The sequence below is a fragment of the Astyanax mexicanus genome, chromosome 23 (assembly GCF_023375975.1).
Source record: "Astyanax mexicanus isolate ESR-SI-001 chromosome 23, AstMex3_surface, whole genome shotgun sequence".
In the NCBI taxonomy this organism is placed as follows: Eukaryota; Metazoa; Chordata; class Actinopteri; order Characiformes; family Acestrorhamphidae; genus Astyanax; species Astyanax mexicanus.
Genome location: NC_064430.1, coordinates 28,741,059 through 28,767,872, shown reverse-complemented (window position 1 = coordinate 28,767,872; position 26,814 = coordinate 28,741,059). Strand labels below are relative to the sequence as shown.

At 36.5% G+C, this 26,814-nt stretch overlaps 1 protein-coding gene across 2 annotated transcripts in view; it reads left to right on the top strand.

Annotated features, from left to right (window-relative positions):
* The window catches only part of piezo1 (piezo-type mechanosensitive ion channel component 1), a 193,781-nt gene extending 167,007 nt beyond the window's left edge, over positions 1-26,774 (top strand). For both annotated transcript variants that reach the window (XM_049471026.1, XM_049471025.1), the window contains 13 exons: positions 1,228-1,612; positions 3,026-3,137; positions 4,743-4,890; positions 6,281-6,495; positions 7,802-7,960; positions 9,640-9,787; positions 13,187-13,375; positions 16,490-16,582; positions 17,673-17,845; positions 18,722-18,844; positions 18,943-19,022; positions 20,453-20,648; positions 22,893-26,774. In XM_049471026.1, coding sequence (XP_049326983.1) covers positions 1,228-1,612; positions 3,026-3,137; positions 4,743-4,890; positions 6,281-6,495; positions 7,802-7,960; positions 9,640-9,787; positions 13,187-13,375; positions 16,490-16,582; positions 17,673-17,845; positions 18,722-18,844; positions 18,943-19,022; positions 20,453-20,648; positions 22,893-23,148 — 2,277 coding nt within the window. In that variant the 3' untranslated portion in view covers positions 23,149-26,774. The remainder of the gene's footprint in view (positions 1-1,227; positions 1,613-3,025; positions 3,138-4,742; positions 4,891-6,280; positions 6,496-7,801; positions 7,961-9,639; positions 9,788-13,186; positions 13,376-16,489; positions 16,583-17,672; positions 17,846-18,721; positions 18,845-18,942; positions 19,023-20,452; positions 20,649-22,892) is intronic.
* The last annotated feature ends 40 nt before the right edge of the window (positions 26,775-26,814 follow it).

Genomic DNA, 26,814 nt, shown 5'->3' with positions numbered 1-26,814 from the left:
AGATGTATTAGTGGAGGGGTGGATTGGTAAATAGATGGATTGATAGCTGGATGGATGGGTGTATGTATGGATTAATGAATGACAGGATGTCTGGAGTGGAAATTAAGTAGGTGCATTGATGTATTAATTGATGGATGACTGGGGGAATGAATGGATGAATAAATGAATGGATAGAGATGAATGGATGGTTAAATGGATAGATAGGTAGTTAGGTAGATGAATGAATGTATATCTAGATGAATAGTTAGAAATATTCATGGATGAATGAATGGATGAATATATAGGTAAAGAGATGGATGCTTGAATGGATGGATGATAATTTGTTGATGGTGGATAGATAGATAGTAAGATGACTGGATGGGGAAATAAGGATAGGTGGATGGATGAATAAATGGATGGATGTATGATTGGTGGAATGGGTGGAGGAATTGATGCAGTGATGGATGGTTAGATGAATGATAGAATGACTTGACGGAAAATAGAGTAGGTGAATGGAATAATGGAAGGATGAATGGATTGAGAAATTAGTTAATGGTCGAATGGATGATAGATGAATGAACAGGTGGATGATGGGTGAATGGATTAGTGAATGGATGGATAAATGAATAAATAAATGTGAGAATGAATGGATTAATGGACTGTTGGATGGATAGACGATAGGATTTCTGAAGGAGACATTAAGTGGGTGGGTGGACAGTGGATTAAAAAAGTAAGTAGATGGATCAATAATGGAATGGATAGATGAGGGAATGGATGGATAATTGGACGGCTGGATTATAAATTACATAGGTGGATGGAGGAATGAATCCGTGGATGGATGGATGGATGGATGGATGGATATTAGAATGGTTAGGTGGGACATTATGGTTAATGGTTAAATGGATTGATCAATAGATACAGTAAATACATCTATAGATAGAAATATGGATGGATGGATGGATGGATTGGATGGATGAATGAGTGAAATTGTAAAAATACAGATGACTTTGTCTATAAATAGTTACAGTATATGTATGAATATATTGAGGGGTAGGTGGAAGTGAAAGTAAATACATATATTAATACACAAAAAAACGACAAATGGTTTGAATAATAGAGTAAAATACAGATAGACATGCCTCTACAGCAGAGTAGATGGATGGAAATGGTTGAGTATTATATGTGTGCAGTTGTAATGGTTTGTGTTTGTAAAATGAGTGTGTGTGTGTGTGTGTGTGTGTTGCTCAGCGCTACGGGCTGTGGGATCATGAGGGTCCTCTGGAGGAGAAGGTCAGCCCGTCCTCAGATCAGCAGCAGGAGAAGAAGCAGGAGGAAGTGGAGGAGACGGATACTGGTTTAACTGAGCTGAAGGAGAAAACCACAGAGCCTGACCGAGAGTCCCTAACACACACTGATACACACACCGATACACACACCGATACACACACCGATACACACACCGATACACACACCGATACACACACTGATACACACACTGATACACTCCCGCATACACACCCGGACCCTGAGCAGAGCGCAGATATAACCCCTGACCCGGACAGTTTACCCAGGGAGGAGGGCAAAAGGAAGGGAGGTCTGCTGCGCTTCCGCAGGAAGAAATCATCCCGCAAAGGTTTGTTCTTTACTCATGAACAGAATTATTCATTTTAGTGTAATTCATTCAGACTGTTTTTAGAAAAATAATATAGAAAATGATACATTTGTACTTATTTTTTTTTTTTTTATTAAATAGGTGAAATTAACAAATTCAAAGTACAATTTCCAAAATAAATTCATTGACCCATATTTTCTTTACTGTAGTAGTAAATGAAACACAAATATACTCCTTTATTACTGTATTTTTCGGACTATAAGGTGCACATAAAATCCATTAATTGTCCCAAAAATTGATAGTGCACCTTATAATCCAATGTGCCTTATGTATGAAATGTATGTACCAGTCAAGTGTTAAGGAGCAGTAAAGTCACTCCACTGAAGTACAGTGTTATAAGCATTAGCATTATCCGCTAACCACAGTGCTAGCTCTTTCGCTTTTCAGAGATGGGTATATTGGACTGTAGTCTGTGTGTTTGCCATGTTAAAACAAACTACATGGGTTGGTCTGCAGGTAGCATGTAGCATTCTCAGTCTAGTGGAGAAGAGAAACATGGCGACACTCTTGTTCACTTCATGTAGGCATCCTTATTAGTGTCGCTTAATCTGGAGCCTTATGTATGAAAATGGACCAGAAAATAGATGTTTTTATTAAAAGTGTGCCTTATAGTGAAATTAAAAATATGGTAACTCTCCAAATCAAACTCTGGCTGTGTCTCAAATGCAATAAATGCTGACTTGATGCCTTGCTGCCTACACTGTCTCACTCTGTAGAACGTGTAGTGTAGTATGAAGGCCTCTGTATCCAAATTAAAAGACAAAAATACATTGTGACATATACTCCTGAGACCCAGATATTTGCTTAGCGTGTATATTATCCAATTTAAGATATTATTTAAGTATAAAAAAAACTGAACTTCGACTTTGTACAGGAAATCGTTTTTGCAGAAAAAAAAAAAAAAACAATGTCTTTATATGAGGGCAAAAGTAAAATTTGCCATTTGGGATTAGAATCACCCAACTCTACAGTGAATAAAATTACTAATAAAACTACTTTCAAACAAACAATTCAAAGAGAATTGTTACCTGGACCACATATCTGCCTGGGCTGGCAGTAAAATCCTTTGAGTGGGATTGCCGCCATCTTTTTTTTTTTTTTTATCAATTGAGTATAATGTTATGTGAACACTAGTTGTTTTGGGCAGTATCTCTTTATGAAGCCAAATGGTCAATGTTTTTAAAACGTATTATAATATTTTATTACCATGGTGCAGAGAAGCAGAAATGTCCACCTCATAATGTCCACTTATGAGCTTGTGAAAACAGTGCTGAGGGCGTCCACCACCAGTGTTATTGAACTTCTACAAGTGTGGGTGTTTCCAAGCTGTCCCCTGAGCTATCACTTCCTCTAATGATCTGTTCTTTCTGCTAGACTCTGGAGTAAAGGAGGTGAAGAAGAAGAAGGTGAAGGGGAAGCGTGGAGAGGAAGCCAGTAAAAAGATAAAGGCTTTCGGGCTGAAACTTAAGAGCGCCTTCATCTCTGGGTGAGTTACACTCACCTCAGGTAGATATGTAAATGATTACAGGTGTGGTCCAATTAGAGGTTCGTTTTCACCTCAAGGGGGCGTATAAAAAAGATTTCCCACTTTTTTTTTTATAAAAAGGCTCTAAGAAGCTAGAGTGGGTAGTGTACCTCTTGTAACACTTCTACCTCAGTCCCTAGAGTAACTCCTCTACTGCCTTTATTGCCTCAGTCCCCAGAGTAACTCCTCTACTGCCTTTATTGCCTCAGTCCCCAGAGTAACTCCTCTACTGCCTTTACTGCCTCAGTCCCCCAGAGTAACTCCTCTACTGCCTTTACTGCCTCAGTCTCTAGAATAATGCCTCTTCTGCCTTTTCTACCTCAGTCCCCAGAGTAACTCCTGTACTGCCTTTATTGCCTCAGTCCCCAGAGCAATGCCTCTACTGCCTTTTCTGCTTCAGTCCCCAGAGCAATGCCTCTACTGCCTTTTCTGCCTCAGTCCCTAGAGTAACTCCTCTACTGCCTTTACTGCCTCAGTCCCTAGAGTAACTCCTCTACTGCCTTTACTGCCTCAGTCCCCAGAGTAATGCCTCTACTGCCTTTTCTGCCTCAGTCCCCAGAGTAATGCCTCTACTGCCTTTTCTGCCTCAGACCCCAGAGTAACTCCTCTACTGCCTTTACTGCTTCAGTCCCCAGAGTAATTCCTCTAGTGCCTCAGTCCCCAGAGTAACACCTCTACTGCCTTTTCTGCCTCAGTCCCCAGAGTAATGCCTCTAGTGCCTCAGTCCCCAGAGTAACACCTCTACTGCCTTTTCTGCCTCAGTCACCAGAGTAACTCCTCTACTGCCTCAGTCCCCAGAGTAACGCCTCTATCGACTCTACTGCCTCAGTCCACAGAGTAACTCCTCTAGTGCCTCAGTCCCCAGAGTAACTCCTCTACTGCCTCAGTCCCCAGAGTAACTCCCCTATCGCCTCTACTGCCTCAGTCCCCGAGTAATGCCTCTATTGCCTTCTCTGTCTCAGTCCCCAGAGTAACGCCCCTATCGCCTCTACTGTCTCAGTCCACAGAGTAATGCCTCTAGTGCCTCAGTCCCCAGAGTAACGCCCCTATCGCCTCTACTGCCTCAGTCCCAGAGTAATGCCTCTATTGCCTTTTCTGTCTCAGTCCCCAAACTAATGCCTCTCTCGCCTCTACTGCCTCAGTCCCTAGAGTAACGCCTGTACTGCCTCAGTCCCCAGAATAATGCCTCTGTTGCCTCTTCTGCCTCTACTGCCTCAGTCCCCAGAGTATTATATATTTAGTTTATATTTAGAGATTTATAATAAATTTTTTAACTTCCTGAATGTCAATTCTCTCTCTCTCTCTCTCTCTCTCTCTCTCTCTCTGTGTATCTGTCTCTCTCTCTCTCTCTCTCTCTCTCTCTATCTCTTTCTCTGTATCTGTATCTCTCTCTCTGTATCTCTCTCTCTCTCTCTCTCTCTCTCTCTCTTTCTCTGTATCTCTCTCTCTCTCTCTCTGTGTATCTGTCTCTCTCTCTCTTTCTCTCTCTCTCTCTCTCTCTCTCTTTCTCTGTATCTGTATCTCTCTCTCTCTCTCTCTCTCTCTCTCTCTCTCTCTCTCTCTCAGTGTGAGGAGTGTATACAGGCCGACTCACAGGTTCTTCCATAACATCCTGCATGCTGAGTACCGCGCTGCTACTGATGTTTACGCTCTGATGTTCCTCACTGATGTGGTGGATTTCATCATCATCGTGTTTGGGTTCTGGGCATTTGGAGTGAGTACTAGCAGCCAGTGTTACACAGCATTTTTTTATATGCAGCAGTATACATATATGGATTATATGGATTACTGACTCTAATCAAAGGTTACATTAACCCCCTGTAGTATCAGACCCAGTGGCTGTTTTTCACTCTCACTGCTAAGAACTTCCACATGACTTAACGATTCAAAAGAAACCATGTTTAATTTAAAGATGTGGGAGTGTGGATTATATTTAATTGGGCTAGATTACGGGTTTACATTGACACTATATAAGAAGACTATGATTAAGCTATATTGAAATTGAACTGTATTGGAATTATCTGGATTAGATCATTCTCATTCAGTGTTTTTATTTTTTTTTCTCATCCAGACTATGAAGGAACACACAAGGAATCATGTGGTAACTTAAAAGTGTTAAACAAACTTAGATACAGCATTTATTTGCTCTTATCTGGGGAGCTGTTAATTTGCAGATTCTAAGGCTGGTAACTCTGATGAATTTATCCTGTGCAACAGAGGTAAATATTGCTCTTCCTTTCTTGGGGCAGTCCTGATGAGAGCCAGTTTCATCAAAACATTTTTGATGGTCTTTTTGCAACTGCACTTGAGAATACTTTCAAAGTTCTTGATTTTTTTTTTTAATTGACTGACCATTTCATAAAGTCATTTTTTTTTCTTTATTTAGTTGAGTAGTTCTTACTTCTCATAATCTGGATTAGATCATTACTCAAATATTCACTATTCACTGTATACCTGTAACTCTACCTCTTCACTACTTTACAACTGATGCTCTCAAACACTTTATTAAGAGACAAGAAATTCAAGTAATTAACTCTTGATGAGTTCAGCACAGCTGTTAACTGAAAGCCTGAATTCCAGGTGACTCTACTTCATAAAACTGACTGAGAAAATCCAGCAGAGATGTGAAAAGCTGTCTAATCTAAACAAGAGGAGCTACTTTGAAGAATCTAAAATATAAAACATATTCTGGTTTGTTTAACACTTTTTTGGTATCCATTATCCAAATAATTCCATATGTTTTCTTCATAGTTTGGATGACTTTAGTATTTACAGTATCTACAGTGCAGAACAAATTTTAAATGACTGGTACTGTACCTTAAACTAGTTTAGTTTAAAATAGACAGAAATAGGCTAAATTGGAATAGATTAGATTAGATTGAAATACTGTAAATCGCACTGTAATATCAGGGATCAGATTGAGTAAACTAAATTAGATTGTTCAATAATGAATTAGATTAGATTAGATTAGGATTAGAATGTCCTGTATTAGATTATAATAAAATATATTATAATAATCAGAGTTCCATTTCTGTAAGAAAGTAATAAAGGTTGTGATTAGTGTGAGAGTTGAGTGTAATTAGGTGTTTTATTATCTGCTGTAGAAACACTCTGCGGCGGCTGATATCGCCTCCACGCTGTCGGAGGATCAGGTGCCCGAGGCCTTCCTGGTGATGCTGCTGATCCAGTTCAGCACCATGGTGATCGACCGCGCCCTCTACCTGCGCAAAGCCGTGCTCGGAAAACTCATCTTCCAGATCATCCTGGTGTTCGGAATCCATCTGTGGATGTTCTTCATCCTACCTGCAGTCACTGAGAGGTGAGGAAGAGGGATTACACAGATTAGAATAAACCGGATTAGATTAAAGATCAGATAGGGATGGACTAGATTAGTTTAGATTGGATATTAGTTAAAAAAAGATCAGTTTGGACCAGAATTTATTGAACTAGATTAGATTAGGATTAGAATATACTGCATTAGACTAGACTAAAACGTTAGATTAGTCAAAATAGATTGAGCTTCAATAGATTAGTTTAGAATAGTGAAGGATTAAAATAGACCTGATTAGATTAGAAAAGGTTCAGTTAAAGTTCATTAAGATTAAAATTTACTGGTTTAGAAAGAATTAAAATAGACTATACTGCCGGTCAAAAGTTTTAAAACACCTTATTTACGTTGCCAAATATACAGCTCTGAGAAAAAAAAATAAGAGGCCACTTCAGTTTCTGAATCAGTTTCTCTGATTTTGCTATTTGAAGGTTTATGTTTGAGTGAAATGAAAATTGTTGTTTTATTCTATAAACTACAGATAACCTTTCTCCCAAATTCCAAATAAAAATATTGTCATTTAGGGCATTTATTTGCAGAAAATGAGAAATTACTGAAGTTTTCATGCATCTTGGTATGTTCTCCTCCACCAGTCTTACGCACTGTTTTTGGATAACTTTATGCCTTTACCCCTGGTGCAAAAATTCAAGCAGCTCAGCTTGGTTTGATGGATTGTGATCATTTATCTTCCTCCTGAGGTTTTCAATTTGGGAAAATCAAAGAAACTTATACATTTTTCCCAGAGCTGTATATATAGTTTCCAGTTTGTTTTTCTTAAAGGCAGCTTACTGCAGAATTGTTTACCATTTCAAGTTAAGTGGACCTGAATATCTTAAATTGCAAAAATAAAAAATAAAAAACTTTTGACTTAGAGTTTAGAATGTAATGTTTGATTAGTGTAGGATAAACCGGATTAGATTAGATTAGATTAAAGTAAATTAGAGTGAGCTAGATTGAAATAAATTAGATTGGATTTTTTTTTTATTATTATTACAATAGATGGATTCGTTTAAAATGTATTAGATTGGATCATTTTAAAATGATAAAATGTGGATTATTTTAAAATGGATTAGATTAGTACACAGGGTAATGATAACAGTCAGGAAATTCAGAGGGAGATCAGATCCAGATCAGACTGAGCTCTGTATAAACTCTGTTTCTGATTCTTATTGAACTGAAGTTCTGCAGGTGAAGCTTCAGATGAACGCTGTGTGACTGAACTGAACTCTGTAATTTTCTCTCTGTATTAAACTGAAAGCCCTCAGTCAGATCTGATCTCTCTGTTTATCCTCTGCAGGATGTTTAATCAGAACTTCGTGGCTCAGCTCTGGTACTTCGTGAAGTGTATCTACTTCACCCTGTCAGCGTATCAGGTCCGCTGCGGATATCCCACACGCATCCTCGGAAACTTCCTCACCAAGAAATACAACCACCTCAACCTCTTCCTTTTCCAGGGGTGAGATTAATCAAACCTGTAATCATATTATTAATATTAATATGGCAATGTGCAGGTCAGAGTCCAAATCATTAATGAATAGTTTACAGTAGAAACTGAATAACCCATAATATTAATATTTTAATTTAGTATTCTCTGGGGAAAATCCTAATACAAGTACTAGGAACAGCATGCTGACTTCATAGTACATTTTGAATAATTAACAGTGAATACTAAATAATTTATAATAGATACTGAATAATTCATAGTAGTTACTGAATAATGTATAGTGAATAATAAAAGACACTTACTGAATAATTACTAGTGAATACTGAGTAATTACTAGTGAATACTGAATAATTACTAGTGAATACTGAGTAATTACTAGTGAATACTGAGTAATTACTAGTGAATACTGAATAATTACTAGTGAATACTGAGTAATTACTAGTGAATACTGAATAATTACTAGTGAATACTGAATAATTACTAGTGAATACTGAGTAATTACTAGTGAATACTGAATAATTACTAGTGAATACTGAATAATTACTAGTGAATACTGAATAATTTAAAGAAGATCATAGTCAAAATATAATTATTCATGATCAATATTGAATAATTCATAGTAGATACTGGATTCTTCACAATAGATACTGGATTATTAGTAATATTAGTAATATTATTAAATAGTGTTTGGCCAATAATCCTTAATAGTAGAAAATAGTATTGAATAATTCTTATTGGAGACTGATTAATTTTTAGTAGACACCGACTAATAAGTGATGTTGAATAATTCATAGTAGATCATAAATAGTTCATAATGAATGCCAACAAATTTATAAAGGAATATGAATAATTCATTATGGATACCAACAAACTCATAAAGGACAATAAATAATTCATTATATATGCTGAATAATTCATAGTAGATACCAACAAACTCATAAAGGACTATTAATAATTCATTATAGATGCTAAATAAATCATAATAGAATCCAACAAACTCATAAAGGAATATGAGTAATTCATAATAGATGCTGAATAATTCATAGTAGATACCAACAAACTCATAAAAGACTATGAATAATTAATTATAGATGCTGGATAATTCATATTGGATACTGACAAAATCATTGACAATGAATAATTTATTTTAGATGCGCTTAATTCATAGTATGTTCCATAAATAATTAATTATAGATGCTGAATAAATCATAGTAGATACCAACAAACTCATAAAGGACTATGGATAATTAATTATATTTGCTGAATAATTCAAAGTGGATGCCAACAAACTCATAAAGGAAAATAAATAATTAATTATAGATGATTAATATATCATATTGGATACTGACAAAATCATAAAGGACAATGAATAATTTATTATAGATGCTAAATAATTTATAATGGATACCAACAAACTCTTAAAGGGCAATTAATAATTCATTATAGATGCTGCATAATTCATAGTATGTTCCATGAATAATTAATTATTGATGCTGAATAATTCATAGTAGATATCAACAAAATCATAAAGGACAAAGATTTATTAATTAAAGATGCTTAATAATTCATAGTGGATGCTGTTTAATTCATAGAAGTCACTGACTAATTCATAGTGGAGACTGAATAGTTAATAGTAATAAATGTAAACTAGTTATTAAGGATATTGTCAGTGACTGTGGGTTTAATCTCAGCTTCCGCTTGGTGCCGTTCCTGGTGGAGCTTCGGGCCGTGATGGACTGGGTCTGGACCGATACCACTCTGTCCCTCTCTAACTGGATGTGTGTGGAGGACATTTATGCCAACATCTTCATCATAAAGTGCAGCCGAGAGACGGAGAAGGTAAACTGATGGAGGAAAGGCCTCCTGAGCTGAATCTGATTGGCTGACTGGTAGAAGAATATAATCTATATATTTCTCCAAATTTCAACAGATTGCATCTCAGTATGACAAACTAAAGATTCATACTGGATTACAATCATTGCACAGTTATTACTATGCAGTTGTAGAAACTACACACCATTCAGATTCAGGTTACTTTTTTTCAGTAACGAGTAATCTAACTAATTACTTTGACTGTAACTATAACGGCGTTACCATTTTCGACACTCCGTTACTGCACGTTACTTTAGCAGCTGAATGAACTTTTTTTAACTTTGCGCATACAAACAAAGAGCCCTATCATACACCCCGCACAAGGCGTTTAGCGTGGCGCTTTGCCACCCGTCAACAGTCTATTTTTAGGCCTTGCACGCGTCCTTAAAATAGCGTTGGACTTTGGAATATATTAACACCGATGGGCGTGGTGGTCTGGAAATGATGTGTGTTGAGGTAAATTTCTGGCGTGTTTTTATCTTGGCGGCGGAAAAAAGCTTAGCGCGATTGCTCACCCTGCGCTCCAAAATACTCCATACCATCACATCTTTACCACATAAATAAAACACACCCAGAGCCTTCAGCAATCAACTATGAAAAAATATATATACTTAAAAATCTGCACTGTAACTATAAATTATTATTAGTTATATTTATTTCTGTCAGTTATAAGGATTTATATTTATGTTTAGTACACAGACTAAATAACTGTAACTAGGCATTCTGCTGTTTAAAAATTTCAACAGATGCTTATTCTCACTCAAATGCTGGAGTTTTGAAATGGAAAATTAAAAGAGAAAATAACTTTGACTGAACATAAATTTATTTTAGTTAACTTTGCTATTATTTAACTGAATTTCACTTTTATATCTGAAAAACAAAGCACATTGTCAATCTGGCGCGTGGTGCTGCCCGTCAATTATATAAAACTTAAAACATTTGAAATACACAGAAATATAACGCTATATGTTAGCATTCGTTTCTTATCACCAGGGCAAATTTATTAAAATATTAAATATATTAATTCATGAATTAAAATCTCGTCCAGCGCTCTGAAATGTCAGGCACGCAAAGTGGTGCTTACTAAAGCCAACAAATGTACTGTTAATTAATAAAGAGAAATCAGGCAAAATGCGCTGCGCCTCTCTCTCTCTCTCTCTCTCTCTCTCTCTCTCTTTCGCAGCGCGGAGCTGAATTCAGCGCGAGGCTATAAATAATTTACAACTCAGTTCAGTTAAATAAAAATAAGTAAGGACCTGTAAGTTAATCAAATATTGTCAAATATAAAGGATAGGTTGAGGTTTTGGTGAGCTGTTTTCATGATTTGAAACTGAAACTAACCGAAACTTTTATTATTCTGCGCAAAAAGCCTGTGATTGTTTTAAATGAGTTTTTTAATGGATTTAAATGAGTTTTTTTTAACGGATTGTTGTTTTTGTCCATTCTTTTGTTTTGTTTATATATACATTTATTTCTTTGAGTGTGGTTTGGTTTGTTTAATTTTTATCCCCAGACGTGTATTTGTTTTTTCCGTTTTTTTTTTCAGTATTACATGTCTTAGTAATTTTCTTTGGTCCTGTGGAGTTTTTCGTTTCTTATTTTTTTTATTCATTAGACTATATTTTTGTCAACATTTTGGGTTTATTTTTGTTTGTTATTTTGCTAATAATAATAGTAATTACATCATTTATTTTCTTTATTTATTGTTTATTTATTTATTTTTACAGGGCGAAGTAACGCAATAGTTACTTTTACTGGTAACTAGTTACTTTTATAGTGGAGTAACTCCGTTAGTAACTCAGTTACTTTTTTGGGGAAGTAACTAGTAACTATAACTAATTACTTTTTCAAAGTAACATGCCCAACACTGGTTATTACTATAAAGCTGTACAAAGTACACAAACTTTAGATTCATATTGAATTTAAATCACACTTCAGTTTATACTATAAAGTTGTATTCATATTGAATTCATATTTCTCCACAGTTATTACTATAAAGTTGTAGATATTACACATACGTCAGATTAATGTTGGATTAAAATCCCCACACAATTCTTACTATCACACTGTAGAAACTAAACACAATTCAAATTCATACTGGATTCATATTCTCCACAGTTATTACTATAAAATTGCAGAAACTACACATACTTCAGATTCATACTGGATTCATATTTCTCCACAGTTATTATTATAAGGTTGTAGAAACTACCTGTACATATGTCAGATTCATACTGGATTAAAATCTCTCAACAATTATCACATTTTAGAGACTACACACAATTTAGATTCATACTGGATTCATATTTCTCCCCAAGTATTACTATAGACTTGTAGAAACTACACAGACCTCAAATTCAGACTGAATTCGTATTTCTCCAGATATTAGAAACTACACACAATTCAGATTCATACTGGATTCAAAACTCTCCACAGTTATTACTATAAAGCTGAACAAACTACACATACTTCAGACTTATACTGTATTAAAATCATGCCACAATTATTACTGTATGGTTGAAGAAGTTACACATACTTTAGATTCATGCCGGATTTATATTTCTTCACAGTTATTACTGTAAAGCAGTAGAAACTACACACACTTCAGATTCATACTGGATAAAATTTAAGAAAGTATACACAGTTCATATTCATATTGACTTCAGATCTCTCCACAATTATTACTATGAAATCACCACACAGTTATTACTGTCAGACTGTAGAAACTAATCATGCTTCAGATTCATACTGGATTCGTATTTCTCCCCAGTTATTACTATTACATTTTAGAAACTACACACTATTCGGATTCATACTGGATTCAAAGTTCTCTACAGTTATTACTATAAAGCAGTAGAAACTACACATACCTCAAATTCATACTGGATTCAATCACTTATTTTACATTTACTCCTATTACTATAGGTTTGTAGAAATTATACCTAAATTTTTGTTGCTTTTTAGAATTTTTTTGTAGCTTTTTAGAAAAATGGAAGCAGGATCCACTGCTTTTCTTCTGCTTATTATTGCCCTGTTTTTACAGATAATCTGACAGTGGAAGACATTGTTTTCTGCTGTTTTTCAGTGGTTATTTATCATATTCTGTTTGTGTCCTCATGTTTTTGTGTATTTACACTATTTTTAGCTTCAGATCTCACGAGTCAGTCAGGCCGCTCTTGCTTTAGAGTACAAATGCTCCATTACTGTCTGTATCAGAAGGATGTTTCTCATTTTAGGTGTGATGAGCATTGCAAACATTATATTAAGCTACACAAATATACTGGTGGGTCTCAAAACCAGTACTAGAAATAGTTTATCATAATTTCAGCTAAATCATGATTCTACTGTCCAAAACTGTCTCTCCAGAAATACCCTCAGCCTAAAGGCCAGAAGAAGAAGAAGATAGTGAAGTACGGAATGGGTGGTCTCATCGTCTTTTTCCTCATCTGCATCATCTGGTTCCCCCTGCTCTTCATCTCATTGGTCCGATCAGTTGTGGGTGTGGTCAACCATCCGGTGGATGTCACTGTAACAGTCAAGCTGGGAGGTTATGAGGTAACTCGATTCAGATTTCATAATCCTGAATAGGGGTGGGCGATATGGCTCTAAAATAATATCACGATATTTCAGGGTATTTTTGCGATAACGATATACTTGGCGATATAGGAAAACAAAAAAATAATTCTTTCATTTCAGGAATATAGTATAATAGTATAACAGTATAATCATAATGTGGCAAAATAAATAATATAGCATAAAATAATATAATGCAGCAAAACATATTGCAGAATATTTAGTGCATGCATATAAACTGCAAACTAAAACAATTATACAATAAATACACCTAAAGCTTCACAGTAAATAATAGACTACTTTTAAGACAGAACAGCCCTATTATCACAATATGGATTTTTAATATCATGATATTTCTGTCTCACGATATATTGTATACGATATAATATTGCCCACCCCTAATCCTGAATTTCATCATTCCCTGTGTCCAATCTAACAATATACAAGTTTTTGAACTTCTGTTTCATCTAGAGAAGACCAAAGAGACAAAACACTACTATTCACCACCAAACACTATCATATTTATAACCAAATATCATTATTCTCTTAAATAAACACTTAAATAAAATTATTTTCTAACAAGCACCCTATGTTCCAAACACTATAATTTTCTACCAATCATCATTATTCTTTACCACCATCAGTGATGTCAGTAACGAGTTACTCTAATCTGACCCTTTTTTTCAGTAACGAGTAATCTAACGCGTTACTATTTCCAATCCAGTAATCAGATTAAAGTTACTTATTTCAGTCACTGTGCGTTACTCTCTCTCTCTCTCCACCTCATCTCCTCCTCACACACACACACACACCGCTCCCTTACCCATTCCCCCTCCGCTCTTCCCCAATCACACGCGTCTCGCTTTCTCCCCTGTCTCTCTCTCTCTCGCGCTCGGCGTGTCTTTAGTTTCCGCCCGTTTTCGTTTTCCGCCAGTTCTCGGCGCCCTATCTCTTTATTAAAGCGTTTTTATTTTGCGGCCGAGTCCCAATTCACTAGCCAGGGCAGCGGTCTGCCACAAATTTGATTGGCAGAGGAGAGCATTTAAAGATTTTACACCACACGTGATTGGAAGTTCACTGCGCGTATACCGTAAAGACAAGAAAAGTTCCGGTGCTTTAAATGAACACTGTCAGAATTAAATCCTTCTCAGTAATTGGGTCCGGTATGGGTCCGTATTGGACAACGTCTGGGTCCGGACCCGGACCCCAGTCTGCAAATATGTGATCCCTGGTCTAGACCATATACACGGTTCTGTTTTATAAAACCACTCTTTGCTGCCCTGCAGAGAACAACAGCTTCAATGTTCAGTTTTACAGTGTTAAATATGTCAGGTCAAGAAAGACTTTCTTTATTTTATATATTTTTTATAAAAACAAGTATTTATGTTTAGTAAAATCAAGAAAGACCATATTTTATTTTTTATAAAAAAATATATTTATGTTAATTTTTTTATTTTTATAAAAAAAACGTATATTTTTAGGAAATAGTTCAACTTAACAGAGATAAATTGTTGCTGTTAAAAATGCATTTTCCAATAAAGGGAGTATTGGCAAAACTGGTTATAATGTTTATGTTAAGGCGGCGGGAGGTGGTGTCTGCAGCTGCTGAAAATAACTAATAAAGTAAATAAAGTAACTTGTAAAGTAACTGAGTTACTTTTAAAATCAAGTAATCCATAAAGTAACTAAGTTACTTTTTAAAGGAGTAATCAGTAATCAGTAATCGGATTACTTTTTCAAAGTAACTATACCATCACTGACCACCATTCTCTAACAAACACCATATGTTTTTAATTAACACTGTTATACATCAATTCAATTTAATTCATTCAATTCACTCAATTATTTCAATTAATGAATATTTTTCAACAAGCACCTTCATTATCCACCAAACACCACCATTGTCTACCAAACATCCTTGTTCTCAACCAAGCACCATAATTTAATAATACTACATTATTCTCCAAAAATTTAATTTTTCTACACAAGTTTTAATTTTTATTCTCTACCAAACGCAGACATTTTCAAACAAACAGCACTATTCTAACATGTTCATAAATAAACATCAGTATTCTCCCACACACACACCATCATTATCCACCAAAAACAATTATCTTCTATCAACTATCTTCTTCTAGTCACCATTATCTTTTTAAAATTACGCAGTAATTATCCACCAAATAACACTATTGTTTTCCAAACACTGCTATTTTTTATCACCATATTTTCAAATTAACACCACCACCACTTACCTAGCACCACTAACCTCCAACAAACTTCATCATTCTCTTCCAAACACTATCATTCTCCAACAATCATTCTCCAACAAACATCATTCTCTACCATACACCATCATTCTCCTCCAAACACCATCATTCTCCTCCAAACACCATCATTCTCCTCCAAACACCATCATTCTCCACCAGACACAATTAATTGCCAACTAATGCCATCATTCTCCACCAGAAACCAAAACACTATTATTTTCTAATACCATCATTCTTCAACACCGCCATCATCCATCCAGTACTATCATTCTCTATCAAAGGCTCTCATTCTCCACCATTATCCACCAAATACCTTAATTGGCCAATGTCTATCAACACCATTTTTCTTACCGATACATCTTTCCAAATACACACAACTATTCTTCAACATCTTCTCTAACAAAAATCATTCTTTACCAAACACTATAATTCTCCACCAATAATAATTCTCTTACCAAACTGTACCAATGTCCATGAACCACTGTCGTCTACCAAACACTATCACTCTTCTTAACAAACACCAATATTTCCCCAACAAACCCCATTATTCTCCACCAAACAACACCATTTTTCTCAAATAAATAACAGCATTTACCAACAAAGATTATTCTTTACAAAACAACATCATTCTCCAGTTTCAGGGAAATGGTGTAAATAGGAAGAATTTTGTTTTAGGATGTTTGCTAAATCCACAATGTTTGTTAAATCCACTCAGAGGTGTGGTGCACAGAGCAGGTAATTGGGTGTGGTAGTGTTTGGTAACAGCGGTGTGGTGTTATTGCTTTGGGGTTTCATTTGAGATAAATTGAACTGTCTCTGTGTTCCTCAGCCCTTGTTTACGATGAGTGTGCAGCAGCAGTCCATCCAGCCGTTCACTGAAGCCGACTACAACCATCTCACCGAGCTGTTCGGCAGCAATGCGGTCAGCACCACCTTTCACATACATTCTATATATATATATATATATATATATATATATATATATATATATATATATATATATATATATATATATATATATATACAATCTGACTTTCCCTGTCCCGTCCTGTGATCTTTATTTCTGCTACAACCTCAGATTTTAAGATGGAGGGACAGATTATTTTTTATCATTCATGAACAATGCTTAAAACACTGATTTTCTCTATTTAAGGCAGTTAAACAATACAAACATTAAAAATGATGAGTCTGGAATATAATCAAGAAGAAGATGGATGATCACAAGCCATCAAACCACCAAACTGAACTGCTTGATTTTTTGCGCCAGGAGTAAAGGCGTAAAGTTATCCAAAAGCAGTGTGTAAGACTGGTGGAGGAGAACATGATGCCAAGATGCATGAAAAAAACTGTGATTAAAAACCAGAGTTATTCCACCAAATATTGATTTCTGAACTCTTAAAACTTTATGAATATGAACTTGTTTTCTTTGCATTATTTGAGGTCTGAAAGCTCTGCATCTTTTTTGTTATTTCAGCCATTTCTCATTTTCTGCAAATAAATTCTCTAAATGACAATATTTTAATTTGGAATTTGGGAGAAATATTGTCTGTAGTTTATAAAATAAAACAATAATGTTAATTTTACTCAAACATATACCTATAAATAGCACAATCAGAGAAACTGATTCAGGAAATAAAGTGATCTTTTATTTTGTCCTAAAGCTGTATACATGGTGTAAAGTTATTTGTGTACAATTATAAAAGTTTTATAATGTTTCATATATCATATTTTAACATATTCAGGATGAAGCATAACATAATTTTTTTCTTCTCCACTGTTCATGGGACACTTTTTAGTTCTATAACTAAGTTCTCTACATATTTTATTATCCTCATTTTATCCTCATCATTGTGCTGATACTAGAAGATTAGAGAGGTGGTCACAATGATATGCTTGATCGCTGTATTGCATTCTAATACTGTGTTCTTATTGGTTCCTTTCAACAAAATATGTTAATGAGTGTACATACAGCTACATTTTGTATAATTTAATTTTATGCATGTTTCTTACAGGTGGCGATGCAGTTCATTACACTGTACAGTTATGAGGACATTGTAACGGCCAACATTGAGGGCAGCTCGGGGTCAGTCTGGAGGATCAGCCCACCCAGCAGACAGGAGGTCATAAAGGAGCTGCTGGGCAGCCCTGCGGATATGACCCTGCGGCTGGCCTGGAACTTCCAGAGGTCAGAAACTTTAAAAAAGTTACTTTATTTTAGTAATTCAGTGTAAAATTCATATATTATGTAAATGTATTACACACAGAGTGATCTATTTTAAGTGTTTAATATTTATTTTATTGTTGTTGATTTTGGCTTACAGCCAATAAAAACCCAAAAATAAGCGTCTTAAAACATTTGAACATTATGTAAGATCCACTGGTACTTTTGACAGTGTGGGCAGTGTGCCAAGTCCTGCTGGAAAATGAAATCCGCATAACATGATTCAGAGAGCCATGTCATCTGCTGGTGTTGATCCACTGTGTTTTATTATCAAGTCTAAAGTCAGTGCAGTTTTGTTTTCCCAGAAAATCTTACAGCACTTAATGCTTCACTCTGCTATTGACAACTTTTATAGAGATGTGGATTTCATTTTCCAGCAGGCACACTGCTCTAACTGCCAAAAGTACCAATTGGTCGTATATAATATTCTAATTTTCTGAAACACTTGTTTTTTAGTTTAGTTTTTTATTGGCAATGAAATAAACACTTAAAATTGACCACTCTGTATTTAATACACTTATATAATATATAAGTTTCACATTTTGAACTGAATTACTGAAATAAAGTAGCTTTTTAATGATATTTATTTTTTTTTTTTTAAATGCATTAGTACAGTTGCTGAAAAAAACTAAACAATTGCTGCAATTTAAATATTTACAAGTTTTAACCTGTAAATAATTGCTAAAAAATTTTAAATGAAAAAAAATATAATAATGGCAAAATGGATGGACAAATCTATTTGGACACCTACACACACACACCTGCAGAAGTTTTTAGGAGCTTTAGTATGGAGTTGACCCCTCCGCACTCTTCCCACATGTTTCTGTGTGTGTGTTTCAGGGACCTGAATAAAGGCGGAACGGTGGAGAACACTTTTGATAAGCACTCTATTAATTTAGAGCCTGGAAACCCAGTGAGAGCAGACCTGGCCTCTCTGCTGGTGGGGAACCGCACTGAGCCAGTGTAAGTCTGAGTAACAGATCAGCCAGTTCATCCCTGCTGTTAGATCCCTCACAGTGTTATAGTGTGGTTCATCTGGTGTGTGTTCCTCTCTTTTTCAGTCGAGTGCCGCACATGTTCCCCAACTACATCAGAGCCCCCAACGGAGCCGAGGCCAAGCCGGTCAGCCAGCTGTACGAGGGTGAGTTTTGCATGAGCTGCTTCTCCATCAGCAGCCGGAGTCTGAGAGAGCACAGTTGGTTATGCTATCTTTGGGTGTGATTAGTGCTGGAGAAACTTTACAAAAAAAACTCACCCTTATAACACTAGTAGAATTCATACATACGACGCACCGGTTTATAAGATGCACTGTCGATTTTTGTTAAAATTAAAAGATTTTAGGTGCACCATCTAGGCCAGGGGTATTTAATTAGAATTCAGTTCGGTCCAGTTAGAGAAAATTTCATCAGGCCAATGTCCAGACCGTCGCAATTTTTAACTTGCGTTATGATTCACTGTTATATACTGTTTACTGAAGAAGCCTATAGTAGTTCTGTCAGTGTTTTTTTAATGTCATTAACAATTGAAAGACAAAACAAATTACACATACTATTATATTTCAACAATATGTATTGTTTAAAATAGACCTGTCACAATAATTACATTATCAACCTATCATAAAATAAATGAAAACACCCTCAATAATTTAACTTCTATTAATGTGAATCTGTATGATAACTTTGTTTCAAAATGCTATATTTATTCTATTTGATTTTATTTATATTAGATTTAGGCCTGCCTGTCATGATAATAATTACATGAATGATAAATCGTACAATATTTGGAGAAATGTTTGCTGAACTTGGCCACAATATATCAGCTTTTTTTTTTAAGCTTTTTTTATTTTATTTAATATTATTACTGTATCAGACTTTATTATGTTGTGGGTGAAACTGATGGGGGAGTTGCCAATGCTTTTTGTCCCCTGGGGGCTGCCTTAGTTTTGAGGTAGTGTTGTAAAATGGAATATTTTGGACTCTTGTCTCGGTTGTTTCTCTTTAATTCCTCTGAGTAACACCGCTCAGTTACATTACTGTTAGTATGTTTTATAAAGGTAGTATTTTAATTTATTTTCTGGTGCGCACCATCTGTATTAGCTTTTTTCGCTTTATTCTCCAACTTCTCACCGCCTGCTTCGCCTGTGTGGCTCCGCGCTCTCGCATCTGCACAGATCTGATTGGCCGAGGAGAGCGTTTGGTGATTTTAAAGCACAAATGATTGGTCTGTAAGTTTACTGCGCTGAAATAAAGCAAGTAAACAATAAAGACAATAAACGCTTCGTCGCTTTAAATGAACACGGTCAGAATTAAATCCTTCTCAGTAGTTTATTGGTTTGGGTCTGGATTGGACAACGTCTGGGTCCGGACCCGGACCACGGCCCGCCTATTAGTGACCCCTGTTCAAGGCCTGGGGTAAACACTGGTAAGGATGAGGCAGTGTAAATGGGTTAGAGTTTGAGAGTTTCAGTTAAAAGTAAATGTTTATTTTTAATACATTTTGGTTTAGTTTAGTCTATCCTTTACCTCCTGAGAGAAGGTGCTGATGGTGTGTGTGTGTGTGTGTGTTTTGCAGGAGATGAAGAGGGCTATCAGAACGTGACGCTGTCTCTGATGAGGGACGGCTCTCTGAACGGCAGTGGAGCTCAGGAGTGGTGGGACATCAGTGTTGCGGACTGTGATCAGTCTTCAGGGGCCTGTGGGGTCTTACCCATGATCATCTTCAACGACAAAGTGAGCCCACCCAGCCTGGGCTTCCTAGCGGGATATGGGTGAGCAGATCCTCTGGATATAATAAAGTAAAAGAGCATATACAATACAGGCCAAAAGTTTGGACACACCTTCTCTTTTTCAATGCTATTCTTTATTTTCATGACTATTTACATTGTAGATTCTTACTGAAGGCATCAAAACTATGAATGAACACATGTGGAGTTTTATGTACTTAACAAAAAAGGTGAAATAACTAAAAATATATATATATATATTCTAGTTTCTTCAAAATAGCCACCCTTTGCTCTGATTACTGCTTTGCACACTCTTGGCATCATCCTCTCAATGAGCTTCAAGAGGTGGCCACCTGAAATTAAAAGTTTTCCAAAGGTCTTGAAGGAAGGAGTTCCCAGAGGTGTTTATTAGCACTTGTTGGCTCTTTGCTTTCTTCACTCTGTGAAGCTGCAGCTCACCCCAAACCTCAAATCTGGATTGGGTTCAGGTCCGGTGACTGTGGAGGTTCAGCTCATTTCTTGTTAAGTACATAAAACTCCACATGTGTTCATTCATAGTTTTGATGCTTCAGTGAGAATCTACAATGTAAATAGTCATGAAAAACGCATTGAAAAAAGAGAAGGTGTGTCCAAACTTTTGGCCTGTACTGTATATAATATTGTATATTATAGTATCAGGTAGTGCTGGGCGGTATTTTGGTTCATAGAGTATACCAGAGGAGGATTTTGAACCTGTATGCATTTTCCCATACCACAAGAGGTGCTGTGGAGCGCTGTGCAGAAGCACACAGTGTAGATTAGACTAGCCAGTTAGCATATCAAGCTAACGTACTGCAGTTCACGGTATCATAGACATGAATACGTACTGTAATTGTGCTATCAATCCACAGCTCAGAAAAAAAAGTTCCTCTCGTGCTCCAGACGAGCCCAGAAACAGTCATTTATTCAGCACAAGAGATTAAACTCACTAAAACTCTGAAAATGAGGAAGTAACTATAGCTCTTTTTAATATATTAATACTGTAGCTGGAAGGATAATTTGAATGCAAACTGAAATTAATGTATTTATTAAATGTAGAAAGAAGAAAACTGTGGTGTTTTTTTAATACTGTAATGCCTCTAATGTCTTCAGAAAAACATCATAAATTGATAACTGTGCGTCTAATAGAGCTTTTAAATATTTGAACATTGAGTATTTTAGGTCCATTTATAGTGTTTATGGAACAATTTAAAAAGGAAACTGTGTTCAAGTTGTTGGCATATTTTTTCTAAAGGTCTATTGATTACATTATTAAGCTGTTTTTTCTGCTTATGAAGTCTTCAAATGATTTCTTATCTTCTCTATTTCTTCATATATTGTATAATAGAGAAAGTGAGACAATGTAAACTCAATAGTAAATAAAGCCTTTTTTTATTTAAAAGTGTGTGTTTTATATTATATGTACTTCTATCAGTAATGTCACAAGTCACAAACCTACAGTATGTAAAAGGCTAGTATAAGGTGAAACAGTCAGAATCTTAAAAATACTGTAATATATATATTTTTAGGTTATACCGCCCATCACTAGTATCAGCACATTCCTATTATTTATTTTTTTTAGGAAACATACAGGGGTTGGACAATGAAACTGAAACACCTGTTATTTTAGTGTGGGAGGTTTCATGGCTAAATTGGAGCAGCCTGGTGGCCAATCTTCATTAATTGCACATTATTGCACCAGTAAGAGCAGAGTGTGAAGGTTCAATTAGCAGGGTAAGAGCACAGTTTTATTCAAAATATTGCAATGCGCACAACATAATGGGTGACATACCAGAGTTCAAAAAAGGACAAATTGTTGGTGCACGTCTTGCTGGAGCATCTGTGACCAAGACAGCAAGTCTTTGTGATGCATCAAGAGCCACGGTATCCAGGGTAATGTCAGCATACCACCAAGAAGGGTCAACCACATCCAACAGGATTAACTGTGGACGCTGTAAGAGGAAGCTGTCTGAAAGGGATGTTCGGGTGCTAACCCGGATTGTATCCAAAAAACATAAAACCAAAACTGATCAAATCACGTCAGAATTCAATGTGCACCTGAACTCTCCTGTTTCCACCAGAACTGTCCATCGGGACAATAAATTATTGTGGTCTAAAACCAGGTGTTTCAGTTTCATTGTCCAACGCCTGTAGTTGTTATGTAATGTAAACCTGGCATAACCAATCCAATGTGGTCCAAGTCTAAACAAAGCTTTAGAAAACTGTAATGGTTAAACATGTGCTAAACTACTTCCTGTTCTCTTGCCGTAGGATCATGGGGCTGTACGTATCCGTGGTTCTGGTGATCGGTAAGTTCGTGCGAGGCTTCTTCAGTGAGATTTCTCACTCCATCATGTTCGAGGAGCTTCCCTGCGTAGACCGCATCCTCAAACTCTGCACGGACATCTTCCTGGTGCGGGAGACGGGCGAGCTGGAGCTGGAGGAGGAGCTTTACTCCAAACTCATCTTCCTCTACCGATCTCCAGAGACCATGATCAAATGGACCCGGGAGAAGAACAAAGACTAGACTCCTCCCGTTTCCACCTGAACTACCTGTCCTTTTCAGTGCCGACTCACCTGGTGCAGGTGGGGCGGCCATGTTCAAAGTGCCTTCGTTTAGACCGCGGCCTCCCGCACGGCCTGCTGGGAAGAGTGGAGCTTCAGTGTTAACGCTCTTCCGGGACGTGGCGCTCGTCGTGTCATCCGACGGCTGTAAGCGATCATTTCTGAGCGCAGAGATGAGCACATAGCGATTTCTTCTCAATGCTGCTGAGCTATGCTGACACAGAGAGAGAGAGAGAGAGAGAGAGAAAGAAAAAAAGAGATAGAGATATAGATAAAGAGAGAGAGAGATATTCAAGGCTCTCTGGATCTGAAGCTTGGGTGATGGATGTATTTTTTTTGTGTGTTCTTAGGTTTCTGTTCATTAAGGCTGAGCCATGCTTACGTAATCCAATTTCAGGCCACGCCCCCAAAGCCAGAACAGCCTTATTGAGTGAATGTGACCTAATCGGCCTTATTGGTCTGTCTGTTCTCCGCCCATAAATGTGTTCATTATTTTTTTTAAGCTACTGGTGTGATTTTTGGACAAGCTTTACACACTGCAACATATGATGTTGTCAGTTCAACCCAATGACTTTATATAATCATGGACGGCGTGATCCTATTCCCTTCCATTCTATAGAAATGAAGCTAGAAATGTCCGCCATCTTCTTTTCGCCAATTTGCAAGTAGAAACCACAGGTGAAGCCAGACTCATCTACTTTACTCAATTGGTAGACCCTCCCTAGACCAAAGCGTCTCTCAGACTGCCTTCATTGAGTTTACAGTGCAGCTGAGACAAACTGCTGAGATGAACCGAAGCTAATATGATCCAATTTAATGCCTGAGCTGTTGCGTAAAAGTCAGCATATGTTAGTGGCCATTAAAAGAAGATAAAATATCAAGTGTATTAAACAATGTTTGGACAAAAAGCAAAAAAGCACCTTGTCTAACTTAACTAACATTAGCTGGCTGGCTAACAGCTAAATTAGCTAGATCACACCCTGGCCATTTTATGCTAACATCAATCAGACTTCAGGTGGTGCAGCATTTAATTATTATTGTCCATTCCTTAATTGCTTTTTAGCCTCTGCCACCTATTGCACCTATATTTAAGGTGGAACAGGAAAGCTAACTAGCTCCTGAGATGAACAAATAGTGATTTTTTTTTATTTAATGCTTGTTATGAAGAACGTGGCCACAAAACATTAAAACTACACATTAAACTATGGTTATATATTGGTTATCGTACATTTATAGCAAGGAAAATACTTTATTTATGGGTTTCTTTGGTCGCCTGTGCCACCACCATCTAGCCAGTCATTGTCATAGGCCTCTGTTTTAAATGTGCATCTAAAAACAAAATCTCTGTTTAAAAAGCTCATCTAGCCCTAAAACTTACCCCTACATCTCCAGCCTTACAAGAACCCTACCCCTAAGCATGCACACTCAAAACAGATGGGGGAGGGGTGAAATGGGATTAAGCCTACATGTCAGTCACTTCATTTGGAAGTTTAGCCCCACCTTCTTATGCTAATATCGCAGAATATTAGAAGGTTTTAAAAGAGGGAGATAAAAATGTGTTAATATCATTTGGTTGAACTGAATTTTTGCCAGCGCCAGTGTTCTCTAAAGCTTGTCCAACCTAGCAACAGTTGCTATGAATGAGTTCGTTTGTGGGCGGAGCATGGATAGGACAGTTCTGATACATCTGATACGTTACTGTCTTCCTGAGATTTCCTAAAAAGTATACAATATGCAAATGCAAATATCTCAAAAACAGCAGGATGGGCGGAGATTTCCTGAGAGGACCTTTTACTCACAAACACTATTGTAATGTATTTGAATTGATGTTCTTAATTACACTGAATGCCACATGTCATGGGACAGGAATTAGAAACATTGTGTGCCGTGACTTTTGCCACATCCCATAGAAGTTACAGGATGCTGCTGCACTGAGCTGTGGAATATGTGTGGGGGGCGTCTCCTGCATTGAGTCATTGAGATTTGTTTGAACGGATTTGTTGAATGGACAATTCTAGCCAGATGCCACCGGTCACGATCATTACCACACACTGCACTGCACTACCACTGTGGGTGGTAATGTTAGCCATTTATGACGTATGTCTAGGTATTCACATGTGACACAGAAATGTTTGGAATTGGAATGCCCCATCTACCTGGCGCCCATTATCAGACCTCGCCAACGACATCAGCGACAACCATAATTGACGTCACCTTGCCATGAGCACACTGGCCAGAGCCAAACTCACTCACAAAATAACACCTCACAATGTAGACGAACTGTGGGCGTTTCCAAACAGTCCCCTAATGTAACACATCATGATCAATGTACATAATGCTGTCCCATGACTTTTGTCACATCAGTGTTATACACCAAAACTGTTTACATACAGACTGTCTGACAGGAGGAGACTTTGGATTGGTTATGATATTTCTACTAAACGCCAAAGACTTGAATTTACTATATTTAGTTGCAATTTTTGGGAGTCAGAGCTGCGATTTATCGATTTACGAGGAAAAACTTAATGAAAACTGACACTTCAGACAAAAGTTGCTGTCTGCTAGTTTACCATGTTGTTTCATATGGCAAACGTCTTTCTAGAATAGTTTTTTTTATATATGTTCTTTAGGCACCGTCCAAAAATAATCGGATATTTTTGAAAAACCAATAATCGGATATTTTTCCGTCCACACAGATTAAAACGCTTTTATGAGCATGCACTAGTCCTGTAGGCTGAACCAAAAAAGGAGAATCAAGAGGAAACGACAGAGGTTTAATCCCAAATTAATTCCTAAACACTACTCCCTACATAGTGTACGACACAAATAAGGAAAAGATTGACTGATTTCAAATCTAAACAGAGATATATATATATATATATATATATATATAAATAAAACAGTATTTATATAAATAAATAACAGTATTTACTTCTGTTAATGTGTTTTAAAATCTGTACTCATATGCGTGTAGATTCTACCTTACATGGTTCACTATGTAGGGAGTAGGAGGGTATTTGGGATTTAGCCAGAGTCTGACTGAGTGTTCCAACACTGTTCCAACTCTATACTGATTGGTCTAATTGTGGGATGTTTGCTTGTATACATGTAGCAACATATTTTTTTCAGAATTTTTCCCAAAGAAATGAATGGCGTGGCAAATATAACATCACAATGGGTTACCAGAGCAACCACTTGAAACACCATAGCAACAATTTGGGATTCCACAGCAACTGATTCACATGTACAGGACACCAAAAAGCATTCAAACGCATCCGTTTTTAAATATAGACGGATATTTCTGGACGGGGCCTTAATTTCACTTGTCTTATCTGCCACTTTTAAATAGTTCGCTACAGATGTGCCAACTAACTTAAATCAGAGATGGCTGGAATTGTTACTGTATGGACACTTAAGTGCAAATACACAGCCTTTTGTAACTTTCTATTTATTCCTATTTACAAAATTTTCTATTTTCAACAAATCAAATGTGATCATAGTTTTTTTTTTCTTCTTGTTTTTGTTTTGATGACAAATCGACATTTTGCAAATTTACAGTATCTTAAAATCAATAAATCTTAAATGTTACCTGTATGTGTATTGCTTCATCATCCTTCACCACACAAAC